General features: G+C 36.5%; 1 protein-coding gene across 1 annotated transcript; it reads left to right on the top strand.

The window, feature by feature from the left end:
• The first annotated feature begins 2,629 nt into the window (after positions 1-2,629).
• On the top strand, positions 2,630-3,583 carry LOC124235951 (olfactory receptor 11G2-like). Its single transcript, XM_046654521.1, has one exon. It carries the CDS (start codon positions 2,648-2,650, stop codon positions 3,581-3,583), a length of 936 nt encoding a protein of 311 aa, XP_046510477.1. The 5' UTR covers positions 2,630-2,647.
• The last annotated feature ends 14,447 nt before the right edge of the window (positions 3,584-18,030 follow it).

The following is an 18,030-nucleotide window of genomic DNA, read 5'->3' as shown; positions in this document are numbered from 1 at the left end:
CTTAGTCACACATCCTTAAAATCAGAGAGGAAAGGGTATTCAGAAGGTATAAGTTTATGGTACAAGAACAAGAATCTATACCTTCCACAGCTGAGGCACTAAAAGACCCGAGGTAATATAAGTTAAGACATAAACTATCAGGATCTTGGGAAATTTTCTTGACCACATGAGTCCCCCATGTCATGAAAATCAGATAAAATCCAGAACTAGATCTATCTCAGAGAGGGAAGCTTTCACACACATTTTATAAGCTCCAAAATATTAATCAGTTTGCTAGTCCCCCATCACAAACTTTCTTCCTCTCCAAAAACAAAACAAAAATATATTGTAATCAACCACCTTTTCCCTGACACCTTCTGCCTTTTATCCCTGGATGTCTTACTGTTTTTGAATATTCCAAATAGAATATTTGAATATTCCAAATAGAACATTTGAATATTCCAAATGGAACATTGTCAGACTCCTTGGATAATTATGCCAACTCTCAAAAATAAGATCATTGCTTGATTGATTGATGCTGTATTCCAGATAATGGAAAATACATATTTTTTTGTGTTCCTTATGCATACCTTATTTACAGAGCCCACAATAACCAAGTACAAGATCTGAGTGCAGGATCATTTAACAAAGATTTCTGTCTGTTTTTTTCAACTCAGAAAAACATAAAGCCATTATGCAAATATATAACCGTCCAAAGTCATTCTGCCTTGAGATGCTCCCAAGGAGTTACTGGGAGAGGGAGCAAAATTTTAAAGTTTTCCCTGCTTTTCAACTTTCCAGCTACATCTACCTTAACATAAGATCAATAATATCAGGCTGCAGAGTTTATATAACTGGAAAGGAAACAATGGATTTTGCAGAGTCATATTCCCAACACAGACAATCAAGGACTTGTTTCAACAAGAGCAGATTAATGCTGATCCTATCCCTAGGCTGGATCTGCCATGGATGGCTGGGGAACTGTATTAACAGAAGTGAGCTGCAGCTATTTCCTGCAATTAATTTGAATGTTTTACTCCTCACATTGGTAGATTGCATTACCAAACAGAATCCACAAAGGAGTTAACCACCTCAAAAGAGAAAAGTGATTCTGGTTTTCCCAAGTGTCTCTTCTTCCAGAGCCACACAATCTAAGTCAGCTTTGCCCACAAGTGGCTGTGTTGATGTGCTCTCCTTCTGGTAACTGAAAAAGTGTATTTATTCATTCATTTTATAAATATTTATTAAAATCTATGGAATTACAAAGCATTATGCTAATTCCCAATCACTTCTGGTAAAGTAACTGAGATAAATTGTTTTCAAGTCTATGATGAAGTTCTGTTTGAAACTTCTTGCTCAGGAAGATGCTCCTGAGTGAGCCACTTCAAAGAATTCTCTCTTGGGAGAGTCATATAGGAAAGTAGGAAATACAGTGAAGAAACATCTTGTTTAAATCACAAGGCTGATCATGACTCAAAGCTCATATAACATGCATAATGAACTTCACAGAAGTGGCTGTAAATTACTTCATGCATTAAAATGTTCTCCTAAACTAAATTTGGGGACAGTTTTCTTTTTCATTTCCAGAATACTCTCTCTTGAGAGCAGAGTAGTTCTGATATAACCACCTACTCTGAAAAAAAGTACTGCCAAGGAGAACACTGCCTAGTTTGATATTACCAGAAGGAAAAAAATAAAAAGAGCTGCTGGTAAAACGCAGTCTACATATCATTCCCCAGGCTCTGACAAATAAAGACCTTAACATTAAAAAAGAATGCTGTCAATCAGAGCTCTCATATATCATCAGTGGGAATAAAAAATAGTGCAATAGTCATGGAACACTGTTTAGCTTAATCTACTGAAGTTGACGATACACACACCCTATGATCCAGCCTACAGATACTCACGCACGTGTGAACCAAGATAAATAAACAATACGTTCATAGTAGCATTACTCCTGATTGCCCCAAACCAGAAATAACCAAGATACTCATCTATAGTAGAATACTTAAAAAAGTACTGGTTTATTCATAGAATGTAATAGCATAGAGTGCAGTAAAAATGGACAAGCTACAGATCCATGCAACAACATGAATTTCACAAACTTACTATTGAACAAAAGAAGCCATCCAAAAGTACTACATATAACATGATTTCATTTATATAAAGTACAAAAACAAAACTAAATACTTTTTTTAGGAATGCATACTTTGTTATTAAAATAAAGAAAATAAGAGTTGATTACCACAAGAAAAGGAGAATGTTAAAACTGGAGGGTCAGAGAGAGGTAGAGGATAGTGATTGGGATGGAGCATGAGGGAAAGTTCTAGGATGCAAGTGATATTGTATTTCTTGACTTCAGTGGGAGTTACAGTGGAGTTTTATTTATAATGATTTCATAAGCTGTATGTTCTATATTAAGCATTTTTCCATACATTTCTCAACAAAGGAATGTCTCTGCCTATCCGCTGATATTCACTGACTTCTAGTGTTTTTACAGTCCAACAACTAACCCAGGACAGCATTGTAGGATCAGACAAAAATAGTAACTATTGATATATAAGTGTTTATTGCATTCCCCAGGTTGGCTTCAATACATATCAGGGTTCCCATCTGTCTTCACATAGTCGTTCAATAATTTGATGGTGTTTTTACAGCTCATAGATCCATGAAAATCTCCAACACCCCCAATAACTCCAACACTATCACTGGCTTCATCCTCCTGGGCTTCCCTTGCCCCAGGGAGGGGCAGATCCTCCTCTTTCTGCTCTTCTCTGTTGTCTACCTCCTGACCCTCATGGGCAATGGTTCCATCATCTGTGCTGTGCACTGGGATCAGAGACTCCACACCCCCATGTACATCCTGCTTGCCAACTTCTCCTTCCTGGAGATCTGCTACGTCACCTCCACTGTCCCCAACATGTTGGCCAACTTCCTCTCTGACACCAAGGTCATCTCCTTCTCGGGGTGCTTTCTCCAGTTCTACTTTTTCTTCTCCTTGGGTTCTACAGAATGCTTTTTCTTGGCTATTATGGCATTTGATCGATACCTTGCCATCTGCTGGCCTCTCCATTACCCCATTCTTATGACTAGATGTCTCTGCACCAATCTCGTGGTCAGCTGCTGGATACTTGGTTTTCTCTGGTTTCTGATTCCTATCATTGTTATTTCCCAAATATCTTTCTGTGGATCCAGGATCATTGACCACTTCCTGTGTGATCCAGGTCCTCTGTTGGCCCTCACCTGTACCAGAGCTGCTGCAATAGAGTTAACTAGCTCCATCTTAAGTTCTCTGCTCTTATTTGTTCCCTTTCTCTTCATCATGGTGTCCTATGCTCTGGTCCTGACAGCTGTGTTGAGGGTCCCTTCAGCAGCTGGGAGAAGAAAGGCTTTCTCCACCTGTGGGTCTCATCTGGCTGTGGTTTCTCTTTTTTATGGCTCAGTGATGGTCATGTATGTGAGCCCGACATCTGAGCATGAAGCTGGAATGCAGAAGATAGTGACTCTGTTTTATTCTGTAGTTACTCCACTCCTTAACCCTGTGATATACAGTCTGAGGAACAAAGATATGAAACATTCTATGAAGAAATTATTGAGAACATAAAAGTAAGAGTCTTGGTTTAAAAGATTTTAGGGGGCAGAATCTGTTTTTAATTTCATGGCTAAAAAGGAAACTGACATCATTTAGAAAATTATTCATATTTTTTTTTAACTTTACACACCATAGTGATTTTTTTATCTCATAGAACTTATAGGGTTATTTAGGATCTCAAAAAGATGCATCTCCCTAATTTTACAAATCATAGAGCTATAGATTGAAAAACTGAGTTGAGTTTGTTCGTGAAATATAATTAAAAACAAATCTCCTGCCAACTCAGAAAATCTCTCTATTTGTAGTTGCCCTTACAAATTACACGAAGTTATAACCATAGGGAAAAACTTAAAGTTTTCTTTTACTCTTCAACAGCAACAAATTGTCTTTGCTCTTCTAGTTGAGCTTTGTCCTCCAAAACATCTGTCATGGTAGCATCAATTATAGACAAAAAGATTAATATATTTGAGAGGGATATGTATATAAATATCTTCAGATCAATAAGAAAAATAGCATTAGCAAATATATGAAAAAAGTAAATAGGAAAGGCTTTTAAATATCTGAAAAGACATTCTATTTTATTCAGAATTAGATAAATATAAAGAAAAATGTATTAAATGTACTTATTTTGCCCCTAAATTGACAAAGATCAAAAATGATGTTGGGGAAAAAAGCGATCACATCCTTTGCTAGTAGAGCATAAATTGGTACTATATCTATGGAGGACAGTTTGCCAAAAACTATCAAAATTTAAAGGGCATTCACTTTGACTCAGCAATTCCACTCCTAGATATTTATCTGACTACTATACTTACACACAAAAAAATGGCATATGTACAAGAATACAACTACTGTTCCTACTAGTAAAACATCGGAATAACTTAAATTACCATTCATTAAGGACTGATTAGATAAATTATTGTACATCCATAGAATAGAGTATAGTATATATCTGTTAAAAATGAAGATCTGTACCTGTCTATGGATCTAAAACTATCCTCGAAATATATCATTAAATGAAAGGCAAGATGAAAGAGATCTGTATCTTGGGCTATCTTTAATGTGAAAAAAGATCATATAGATATGCATATATTTATGTTCATTATTACATTCTATGCTTCTTGAAGGAGAAAGAAGAAACTAGTAACAGTTATTGCTTTTGAAAAGGAGAATTGGGTGTCTGGGGACAGGGAGAGGAGACATTTTCACTCTATATGCCTTTGTATTTTTAAAATTTTGTGCTATATGTATGTATTGCATTGAAACAACATTTAATGCTAACATTAATAAATAAATTTTAATAACTATTTCACTATGAAGTTAGAACCTGAGAAACATTTCTTCATAATTCTTTGATTCTTTTGGAAACTAGGAAGAGGACTGATTGTTGATGGAAAATGAAAAAGAAGAATTCTGACAACCTCTTGATGTCATCTCACTAAAATTATTTGTATCTGTTAGAACAAAATAAGAAGTGTCTTCCTCTTCTGAGGAACTAAGAGAATAAATATACCGTGAAAAATTGAAAGTATTTTTATATAATCGTTAATTGCTGTATCATCTTCCTCCATGGTCACTTAATTATTAAAACAATTAAACACATTCAATATGCTAGGCACTGAGCTAGAAGGTAAACCATATACAGAAGTGAATAAGACACATTTCCCTCTTGTGGGGCTCATAAACAAGTGTTAAATGGAGCAAGGTGTGTTATAACCAAGGGAATTGCAAGTTTCTATGGGAGCAAGTGAAAGAACAGCAAAGATAAAAGCCAGGAGTATTAAGAGATGAGAAAGCATGGTAAGTTCTGAACAGTGCATGTAACCATTTACAGATCACCGTCTATTTACAAGTATACCACAACACACAGAAAAGAAGCGTTTCTAGAACAGGTGTCCATGGGGCATTTATTACCCATCATAATTTATAATTGGCCACACGTTGATATATTAATGAGCTTCCTTGATCAAAATAAATATGGCTCCAAGAGGTAATATAATTCACAATTCAACAAACAATAATAGATATAGCTAGAGAGCTGTAAAAAGAAATAGAAAGCAGTAAAGAAATATGTAATTTGGGAAAACAAGATTTCAACAAGATACATATATGAACTCCCATGTTTATCACAGCATTATTTACAATAGCCAAGATGTGGAAACAACCAAAATGGCCATCAACAAATGAATGGAGAAAAAAGATGTGTACATATACACAATGGAATATTATTCAGCCATGAGAAAGGAAGATACCCTCCCATTTGTGACAACATGGATGGACCTTGGGCATATTATTCTAAGTGAGATAAGTTAGACAGAAAAAGACAAGTATGGTAGGACATCACTTATGTGTGGAATCCAAAAAAGTTAAACCTGTAAAAAACAGAGAGTAAAATGGTGGTTACCAAGGGACAGGGGGCAGGGGATAAGATTAATGATATTTAAGCATACAAGCTTGTAATGAGTAGTAAATAAGCTATACAGATCTAATACACAGTATAATGAATATAGACAATAATATTGTACTACAATTATGTTACGTGATAAATATCACTACAATATCAATTATATTACAATATATAAATGTATCAAAGTAACGCTTTGTACAACTCAAACTTACACAATGCTACATGTCAGATTCCTTCAATTTAAAAAATAAATATGTCATTTGGGTTTTAAAATATAAAAATAAATCTTCAATAAACAAAAACGTAGATAAAGGGAACAAAGTAGTGGTTACCAGAGGGGAAGGAGGTGGAGGGAGGGTGAAAGGGGTAAAGGGACATATATGTATGGTGATGAATAAAAACTAGACTATTGGTGGTAAATATGATGCTCTCTATACATAAACTGATATATAATAATGTATACCTGAAATTTACACAGTCATAAGCCAATATGACCTCAATAAAATAATTTTTTAAAAAATCAATCTTTAAAGGATATCAAAGTACAAATATCATACTGATTTTAAAATACTACCCTCAGAACTTATGTTTTGAGCCAGAAACACATTAGCTGGAATATACTTTGTATTTGACCTGCTTTTATGAAATCAGATTTAGCTTTCTTTTTAACTCCAAGGAATACACCGACATTTATTTCTATTCAAGAAATTTTATTTAATGCAATTTATTTAATGCAATTGTTTTCTTCCACAATAAAAAAAAACCTTGATCTTTTCTCAATATAAAAAATAAAAATAATAAATTCTCACTGTAATAATTCTCAAACAATAGAGAAAAGTATAAAACTATTTAAAAAGTTATCTAAAATCCCACCACTCTGAGGTAACCAGCATTAATATTTTAGTGAACAATCTTTCGTGTATTCTTTTATACACATACACACACACTCACATATGTCAATTTTACATGAATGGGATAATGTACATGCTGGTTTGACAGTAGACTCCTTTATCTTTTCCTCACTACTCGGCACCACCACCACTTCACCCTCAATCTACTCTTCACTCCATCACACCCCATCCCTACTAGATAAACAATATTAACAACGTAGTACATATGTTCATACTATTCTCCATACTCCTAACTATATAAAAGTATTTATAACCATATATCAGGGTTTTTTCATTCTTTATTTCACAAAAATCAAATCATATAACATAGACTTCTCTATATAGTGCTATTTCATTTCGCCTTATAACATGCAACTCTACCCAAAGTAAGATTAGATATATCAAATATTTTCATTTTTCATAGTAGGGCAGAGATGTATAATTAATAAAACCAGGGTTCTTCAATAGGGTCCTTCAATAGGAAGAACTATTCATGAACTTTGGCTAACATTCATTCCATAAAAGACATGACTGAGAACAGGTTTCATGTCCTTATTGAGCAGGCTGTCACTGAGGAAGTTTAAGACCAGAGTCTTCAAAGAAGATATCATTATAACGATGTGATTCATTGCCTTCATTTCTACTAAATGGCCAGATGTGGGATTCATATACATTACCATTGGGGTTTCACAGAACAAAGACACTACCACAAAGTGAGACCCACATTTAGAGATGGCATTCTGATGACCAGCTGCTGAAAGCCTGAAGCATAGCTCTTAGCACCAAGGTATACGGTCCAAGGACATGGAAAATAGTGAGAATGATGATGAATACGAAGTACATGATCTATGATGTGGCAAAGGTATAGAACCATAGTACACATAGTACATGTTCTGTGATGTGGCGTAGCTATAGGACAGGCCAATCAGTGGGCCCATGTGTAGTAGATGCTGTAATGTGCTGTCTGGATCTTGCCTTCAAGACTGATACATTCATTCCCTCAGCTGCCAGAGGTCTGGCATACTGGTGACTGACTCACAACCAAATCCCTAGCCAGAAATTACCTTAAGCCAAAGACACCAGCCTTTTCCTTGATCACCTCCCCTACCCAGGGTCAGCCCACTTTCAGAGATTGGTCAATGCTGGTGTACAAAATCCTGACACTCTTGCCTCAATCAGTCACAACTCTGAACAGTCATCCTAGCTCCACAGTTCCACATGGCATCAGCTGAGACTTTTGTTTCAACTTTATCACAGTTCAACTTCTCCTTCTGCTGCAGCCTACTTTCCTCACTCTTGTACAGCTATTGTTCCCAAAAGAACTCTACAACAAAACTTCTACATGAAATCTTGGCATCTGTTTCCAGGGAACACAACCTACAACACTATATACTTATAAAGAAAATAGGGATTGAGTGTTTGAGGAAATCAGTGAGCCAAGAGAGACCTGTCAGCCTACCACAGATCTTGTCATGAGGATGGGGTAGTGCATTGGGTGGCAGATGGCCAGGTGTTGACCATTTCCTATGACAGAGTAGAATAACCATGTGGTTGTGCTAAGAGACAAGTAGAGCAGAGTGAAGCGACCAGAATATGAAAAGATCATGGTTTTAGAAAGAAAATTGTCCAGCATGTTGAAGACTGTACAAGAACATAAAAACTCATGATACCTACACCAGCTAGCTCACAATGTATGTAAGTTTAACTTCCACTTTAGCCATTCAAGAATTGTGCAACCTCAGGCACACTGTTGGTAACTTCATTTTATAGATGAGGTAACTAAAGCCTAGACTGATTAAACAAGTTGCCTAAGGTTAAACAGTTAGTGTTGGAAGCAGGATGAACTAAAGAATTGTAACTCCAGAAACCATGCTATTAACTGTTATGTTATGCTGTCTCCTAATGTTAGGTTATCATATGTGAGCTTCTGAGCTAAGCATTTTGTATGCACTCTCTCTTTCAGTCCTCATTACAACGTTATATGAGCTGTTACTGTTTTACTTGTTTTACAGAATAGAAAGCTAAGAGAGAACACCTGGAGAGAACAGGTGAAAACTTGCCTGTAGTACAGTCTAATACTAACTAGGAAAGCAGGGACTCAACCTGGCCTCTCTGAGTCCAAGGCTCATCTTCTTCATCATTATTAACTTGCCATAGCAGAGTTATAAAAATTACTGAAAAATAGGGAAAATTCTCTATGCACCACTAAAGCTGAAATAATATTCAGCTTTAGGAAGTGTTTTTGGGAAATAGCTGATAGAAGTTAGTGAATAAGCACAGTACAATATTGTAAATACAATACCATACCTCTGTGCAGAAACACTAAAATCTAGTCTTTAGAAAAATTACAAAAGGGAAGCATACCAAAATATTTTGAATGGCAATGTTTGGGTAGTAATATGGAGGGGTTTTTTCTGTTTTTTCTTTTGTTCCCAATTTTATGCTTTATTTTCAAACATTTCTATATCAAATAATAGTATGTTAATAATTTTGAGTGGCTGGCCCCATGACCAAGTGGTTAAGTTCGTGCACTCCGCTTCAGCAGCCCAGGGTTTCAATGGTTCAGATCCTGGACGTGGACATGACACTGCTCGTCAGGCCATGCTGAGGTGGCGTCCCACATGCCACAACTAGAAGGAGCCCCAACTAAAATATACAACTACGCACTGGGGAGATTTGGGGAGAAAAAGCAGAAAAAAAAAGAAGATTGGCAAGAGTTGTTATCTCAGGTGCCAATCTGAAAACAAAATAATTTTGATTCTATAACAAATTATCTTTTTTAAATAATACTAATGATCAATCTCACTCAGAGTTTCTCAGTTTAAAAGAACTGGAATACCTTAAGGATATTCACCAACCATATAACACCTCACCAACCATGCTGTCCCTTACCTTTTCTAACAAAGCTGATACTTGTAACTTCAAGAAAGTATTATCTTAAATTTCTCAGAATTAAATTAGGAGAGAGCCACTGTCCCTTGAGTGAATGGGGACAGGAGCAGGAAGGTTGAAAGGTGTGCACTTGGTAGTGGACAGAAGAAGAGACCAGGCCAATTGGCCCGTCTGGTTTTATTTCAGCCAGTTTCATTGGTGCTGTACAGAACAGGGGAAGTTTCTTGACTCTAACACCAGCTGATAAGATACAAATGTGACGACGTCATGCTAGCAATGCTTCAAACTGAAGACTGTTATCAATCACGTTGTACAGTTTCTTTTGTCTCATATTTCTGAGTTAACGTGCTTCCAAAAAGTTGGCAGAACACTTATATTGCATTACCAATTAAATTATCTTACAAGTGTGAATGAACTCCTAGAATGAAGTAAGTGGGTCTGAAAAATGTAATACAAATCACAATACAGAACCCAGTCTATTTATTTAAATACAGACATATACATACATATAAAAATGTATATGTATACATGTGCATACATATATTTGAGAAAATACAAAAAATAATTCTAAAGAAATGTCACAAAGTGGAACTATATTACTGAAGAAGTTTTCACATTTCACTTCAGTGATAAATCCACGTGAAATATGCTTTGGGTCAAGAATGGATATTTATATTTAGACTATAACTCTTTTCCTATCCCAAAGAAAATATGCTTTAGAGCTCAAAAATTCTTACTCACTAAATAATTTTATAAAGTATCTTATCCATGTCATTGGTTTCATATTCATTCTTCTAGAAAATTCATGCTAATTTTCCCATGATAAATGATGACAACCGTGAGGACAATCTTTTCAGTTCTTTGCATTTCTCTACTTTTCTAATTCTCATAGTCATTCACAACCCAGAAGAGTGGTAGATACATAGTGAATGTTGATTAACCAGCTATTGATGGATTTCTGGAAGTTGTATGCTCAGTCAGCCATAAACCACAAAAGATCTGAAGCAGAGAGCAGAATTTCCTCTACCTACTTACATGTTGCTAGAGCCAAAATAATTCCCTAAAGCTTTTTCTCCTTCCTTTTATCTTATTTAGGACCCAGTTAAACTATGAGGAGAGTTGAATTTTATGTGCAAATGTTTGAAAAGACTATGTGCTTCCAAATATGAACTTGAGAACCTCCCCAAAAACCAGACACATACTTGATAGATACAAGTGATCTGATGATTTATTGTATTTTTTATTTTAAAATAATTCCAGTTTTACAGAAAAGTTGTAAGAGAAGTAAAATATAGAAATTTATATGCCCTTTATCCAGATTCCAAATTGTTAAAATTTTACCACAATTGCTTTATTATTCTTTCTCTTTTTATCTCTCTCTCTCTCCTTCCGTCAGTCTGTCTTTCTCTACATATAACCTTTTGAAGGTAAGTTGCAGACATCTTGCCCTTTTACATCTCAATGTTTCAGTGTAGATTTTCTAGAAACAAGGAATGGTTTCCCACAGAACCACAGTATAATTTACATTGCTATACTATGATTATCTAATTTACAGACCTTATTTTGGAATGTCCCCAATTATCCTACTTATACTTTTTATAGCGGGAGTTAGGAAAAGAGTTTCTTTTCCCAGCCCAGGATCCAATCAAGCTTACAAATTGACCATTTTTAAAATAAAGTGAGCCTTCATGTGTTAGTAAATTGGTGAAAAGTTCAAGGTCCTAAAGGAGATTTCTAAAAGCAAAATCATTCTTTCAATAGAATTCTATGGAAGGAATTTTTTCTTCAGAGTTAAACTGTCATGTCTTAAAATTACATTAACTACTTTGTAGAACAAATAAATTAAGAAACATTGAATGTTAAATTATACATGCTTATCAGATTCTACACAAGATTTTTAAAAATTTTTTTCTACAGGAAAAAACTTAAAAATGATTTCCAATATTCATCTGAGCTCAGTATAAGCACTAAATTGAGCTGCTGGGCTTGTATAAACTCATAATTCACAAAAAGAGAAACAGAGAATTTAGTTACAGCCTGATCTTTGCCTGCTATTACTAACAGTATATTATGATGGACAAATATCTTGAATTTCATCCTTAAAAGTAGTTGACTGGAAATGTGAAGGAAAAGGAAGAATATAGAATACCATGTAAATAAAAAATAATCAACTCTTCTGAGATTGATGTTTTTGTTTTGTAGCCTTTTTTGTGGAAAGTTTCCCATATGAAGTATGTACTTTTTAAGTAATCACTGCTGGAAATGTAAATTCAAACCAAGACTGATTAAATAGGTAATAGTTTTTTTTTTCATCTAAACATTATAAACGGTGATAAGGTGCTTTAGTCAGCACGTGATATCCTATTCAACACATAATACATCTGCTCATAATATCAATGAATTCTGAGATCTAATCACAGGTACCAGGAGGGGTAGGAAAGGCAAATAAAAAGGAAGAAAAATAATCATAGCAACACATGGATAATCTTGCATGCAATTAACTTCTAAACCTCCTACACCTGAATGTGTGAATTCAGCTCTTTGTTGTATCACTCCACAGAGGTGGGGTGTCCTACTTTCAGAGTCAGAGCATTCTTTCATGACTTTCAGAGGGCAAAATGACTCACTGAAAACTACATGGCTAGAGTTTTGTGTGTGCATAGGTAACTACAGTTGGATCATAGGGAGAAAAGCACAGGAAACTCAGAGAGGCAAGACTTGACAGATAGGGCAGGGGTGTGTTGCAGGGGCCTTTCTGACCAGGATACAAACTTTGAGTTTTATGCTGTGGGCAAGAGAAACATCAAAGTGCTTAAACAAGATGTGAGATGATTAAGACGAGAACTCCTTCAAAAAGTGTGAGAGGACAAGTGAGGAGTTGTGCTAAAAGCCCTGCTCTTTTGTTGGGGATGAAGGAAACTTGAAGTGCAATCCCCAGTTGAAGCTGCACGTTGCCACTGCAGAATGAGCCTGCTCTGTGGCCCCTGGGCCAAGAGTATCATGGGGCCCAGTAAGTGCCCCTCCCATGAGGGGCAGGGTTCTTCAGGGGCACTGTCGTGACACAGAAGCTCTAACTGAAAAGAGAGGGAAAGATCACTGAGGAGGCCAGGGCGGGTTGTGGGAAGAGAGCAGCTCCACAGCCCCCTTGGCTGTCCATTACTTCCCCCAAGGGTCTTCTCTTTCTGGTAGAGAGAGGGGTATATGTCCCCAGAACCCACAATTGACAGCAAATTATCAAAGACCAAAAAATAAACTCTTGCAATACAGATACCTTATCTTGTGCCTTGTTTGACAGAACTTTCCTTGAGCAGACGATAGATTTTCAGAACAGATTTGGTGAGTGATGGATGAGTCTATTGATTGCGTCTCTGGCCACCTCTAAGAGATTTAGATCCAGTGGAAGATATTACTTCCTTCACCACTGGGGAAAATTATGGCAGAAATGAAGGCACAAGGGACTCCGGAGAAGACAGGCAGTGAGCAAGGGAATAAGTGGCACAGCCTTGTCTCCTGGTACTTTTCTCCTTCCAGAGACAGTAAATGAATCCCCCAAAGAGCAAAAGACACGCTCTGCTTATAATCCCTGGATCCTACAGCACATACATTCACTGATCTTCATCCAAATCTATTTTTACACCTTCTCTCCCAGCCACTTACAACAAAGACAACTACTTCCACTCTCAGAAAATCTTACGAGAAGCTGACTGAGAAGCTTCAGTTGGGATTTCCCTTCCTGCTTCAAGAAAGAAGGTAATGTAGTCCTTAGAGGAGAAAAACTATTCAAATATAGCTGGAGAATCTACATCTCTGAAAACAAAATCTCCTGCTAACTCCGCTACAGTTTTAATCAAAATGTCTAAAATTTATTATATGTCAGATATTGACACAGGGCTTCCTTGTCAATTCATTATCTCATTCATCAGTCTTTATAACAACGATTCACAGAAGGCATTGTCATCTCCATATGAAATTTGAGGAAACTAAGAGACAAGAAATAAATGCCTTGCAGAATTTCCCACAACAATGCAATGTAAATTCTGGAATTCAAATGCTGGGATCCCATATGCAAATCCAGTACTACCCTAGTATAGCACCATTGCCTGCCACTTAGCAGCAATTGATAAGTCTACTTACGTTCAAGGGCTTTCAATAAAGTTTATACAAGGAGATAGAGAGCTCTATAGCACTAATTGGTTGCCAGGAATTTTACAAATATTCTTTATTTAATCCTCAAAACAACCTCTGTGGTCAGTACTCTTTGTCTCTCCACCTCACAGAAAGAAAACGAAAGCATACAGAGGTTAATAACCTGTCCAGCATCCACAGCTAGAAAGTGGGGGAGGCATGATTCAAACCCGGATGGTCAAGCTCTGGAAGCTGTCCTCCTCCACGGAACAGCTTGTCCAGGCCAGGGAGGTGGAGCACTTTGTTCACAGGGGAATTGTCTGGACTGCTGCTGAGAGAGTTAACTAGTGAGCACACCAAGACTTCTACTCCACTGGGGTTTCTGTTGAAGGGTCAGCTTTAGGGAAAAAGAAAGTATCAGTTAAAAATATCCAAATTATTAAATTAGCATCCAAAAGTTGGAAGTTCGGATATGTGTGTAGCTTCCAGACTTCTGGAGACTAATTTCACAAGTTTGAGAGTAAAGCTTGTTTGCTTTGTTTGGTCAATCCTCTGTCCAAGCAGCCTGAGTGCAGAGACACAGCCTTGAGGCCCCGTGCTCATATTCTCATCACTTTGGCCACAGCACCCACTGCAGCCAATGCTGGGGGACCAAGCCAACTTAGACTAACAGGTTAACACAGCAGCTGCTTTCTACGCTTAGGAGCTAACTGACAAACGATGAGAAACAACAGAGCTTAGTGGAAATATCTCTACCTTTATCCACACTTAATTTTATTAAGTTTAGCATAAAATATTTTTACACATTTCCTATTTTCCAGGACAGTTTTGTCAGGCTTGTACTTGGCAAACTATCCTGAAAGGGGACTGTCCTGAATTCTGTACCTTCACGTCTAATTAACACAATATCCAGCATAGGTTTTCTTTCCCAGATGATATATCACTTCTAAATTTGCAAGTCTAGCTGACCTGTGTAGTCTGGGCATTCCTAGAATAGCAATAAACATATCAGAAATGAATGGGATTAAGAATTATGTAGTACAACTCCCATCTAAGGAACTAAAATTTAAAGATGTTTAAAAAAAATATGTTTGATCCATAAAGCAAGTTAATTTAAAAAGAAATTAATAGAATTTAGGCCCTTGTCTGTCCACTCTGCTGCCCATCTGTTGGCAGTTGAAGGGATAATCAGTTCGAATCAAATAGCATCTGTTACCAAGAACATTCGATCTCTCAAAACCACCTTTCAAATGAATTCCCTGAATCTATATCTGTACTCTAGTAACTTCAAGTAATAGAGAGAAGCTCTTAAATTACACATTCCTGCAAATCTTACTCACATCATTTTTTAGGTTAACATGGTATAAAAATAATTTTCATTAAATAATGTTGTTTAAGCTTGGAACACATTTCTCTCAAAATGTCTTCTATTTATAGACATTTTTAAAAGGACCTTTAATTATGTTCATTACAATTCATCCATTTTCCAAAGTTTCTATGATAAACATATTTTAAAATTAGAAAAATATATTTAGGGAAAAAGAGAGCAGTTACACAAAAATTTATTAAATGCCTACTATGTGCCACAACTATAATAAAGCCCTGAATTCAGCAGACAGGCTCCCTGCGCTCATTCAACTGGCAAAGGCAAACAAATAAGTAAAGAAATAAAACAATTTTAGATTTTGATAAGTACTAGGGAGAAAACAAATAAAATTTTATGAACAAAAGAATAGCAGGGGAATTTACCGGGGATATTCAGAAGAAAAGAATAACTAGTCTGGACACTGAAGAATGGGCTCTAGATGAGACTTCCAAGCAAAGAGAACACCTAGAGCAAAGAACCTGGTTAGAGAAGGACTTGCTTATTCTAGGATAGAAAGAAGGCCTGTAAGGGAAGGAGGAGAAAGAAGGAAAGGTAGACCAGGAAGGGGGAAGGAGAAGGGAAGAAATTCATGAAGTAGGTGGAGGCCAGATCCTTCAGAAGCCCACGCGCCAAAATGGAGCTTGGATTTTATTCTAGATAGGGAAGTTACTGAAGGGTTTTACACACACAAAAAATTGATCTTATTTACATTCTGAAAATGTCAGTATGGCTGCTGTGTAGAGAAGCAAAGGCAGGAAGCAGAGAGGTCGTTCAGGAAGCCTTTGTAGTCATCCAGAGAAATAATACTGATAGCTGGAACAAGGGGAGTGCAGGGGAAAGAGAGAGAAGCAGATGAATCAAGTTCTCTTTCAGAAATACAGCAAATAGGAATTGCTGCTGTGTTTTGCATGAAAGCTAAGAGAAAGGGAGATGTGACATAAAAACATAAGGGAAAAAAGAAAGTCCTCAAATATTTACTCAACTATCCACATATCCAGGAACAAGATGGTCAAATAGATGACTGCACATAAATTGAGATTTGAGGAAAACTAGCAAAATAATCCAAATCAAAAATACACAACTACTCTTTGCAACAACATAGATGGACCTGGGGGGTATTATGTTAAGCGAAATAAGCAAGACTGAGAAAGACAAACACTATATGATTTCACTCATCTGTGGAATATAAACAAACACATGGACAGAGAAAACAGTTCAGTGGTTACCAGGGGAAGGGGGATGGGGTGGGCACAGGGGATGAAGGGGAGCACTTATGTGGTGACGGACAAGAAATAACGTACAACTGAAACTTGACAATGATGCAAGCTATTATGAACAAATAAAAAAAATGCATTCAGTTAAAAAAATATATACAGCCACCATTAAGCAACAGATTCCTTGAATTGATAAAAGCCAGGTGTCATTTCTCAAAGTTAATAGTACAAACTCACAATCTTCATAAAATGTTTGTTTTGTTTTGTTTTAACTTCTGAGATCAAAATAACCTGTGTTCGTCAGTTATACCAAATCTTGCCTTCTTCCATATATGAGTAAGCAGTGTGCCAAATGACCCCAACATTAGTTTTAAAACATTCTACAAATAGATAAGGCAAATTGGGGGGGGGGGGGGGGGGTAAACTTCTTCAACAAAGGCAAAGTCCTGAATATTTTAATCCCAAATGAATATAGCAGAGAGTCATTTCACGAATATGAGATATTTTCATAATATCTGCTTTCAGCTCTTTCATGAGAAATAAATATATTATCACTTGAAGCTTAATCTGAGCCCCTAGACAGATGAATTTAAAAGCTGAGCAAAAACATATGGAAGACAGAGCTCCTAACGCAATTACCTTCACCTCACCATCCCACCCTAGCTGAGGGTGGCAAAGTTCTGTGGTGATAGACATCAAGGCAGAGACAGTTAGAATCACAGGAACTCTTATTGGACACATCAGTGCCCCTTGACATGGAATCAAGTAATGTCATAAACAAACTTGACCTAGAGAAAGGGTTCTAGCACACCACTGCCTCCTTATCCTAGAGAATAGACCTATCTCAAGATGGTCAGATTACTGATGTTAATGTTGTCTTTCAGGATACCTATCCAGATGGCCTTATGTGCTATGTTCCAGGTAGTTTTCCCCAGAAAACTTTGATGCATTTATTCTTGAGTTGATAGATAGTGGCATTAGAGAGAATAAATCAACAGGCTAGCTTGAAATACAGTCTACTACTAAGTAATTTCTAAGTGACATCAAAAGTCCTGCCTTTTTCCTGCTCCAGAAAGACATGATCCAACAAGGTACCTGCCTACAAGCAGAGGCATTAGGAGAGTACTCACGAGTATTTAGAAAATGCACTTAACCATTCATTTAAAAGAAATTACAGAAACCTTTCTAAATGCAAGGATCTTGTGTGTCCCCAGTCACTTCTATGACACTGCTGTTTGACATAGCAATAACCTCGGCCTACTCTTAAAAAAGTATTTGCCAGGAAAAGAGCTAACCCAGTATATTTAAAGAGGGGATAAAAGGAGAATTATACATTGTAATGTCAGTCTGCGTTGCATTCTCCTACCTGGGGTAAGCTCCATGATATAGGGATTTTCATCTATTTTGGTCACCACTGTATGCGCAATATCTAGAAAAAATACCTAGCAAATAGTAAACACTCTATAAATATTGAATTAATAAGAAGAAAACAAACAAATATCAGTTTCCTGTATGGACAAAGAAAATGAAATCCCTCTGATTTCCAGGGGTATTTAGTAATTTTG

Source organism: Equus quagga, chromosome 2, assembly GCF_021613505.1.
Source record: "Equus quagga isolate Etosha38 chromosome 2, UCLA_HA_Equagga_1.0, whole genome shotgun sequence".
Taxonomy (NCBI): domain Eukaryota; kingdom Metazoa; phylum Chordata; class Mammalia; order Perissodactyla; family Equidae; genus Equus; species Equus quagga.
This window is presented reverse-complemented; position numbering and strand designations above follow the sequence as displayed.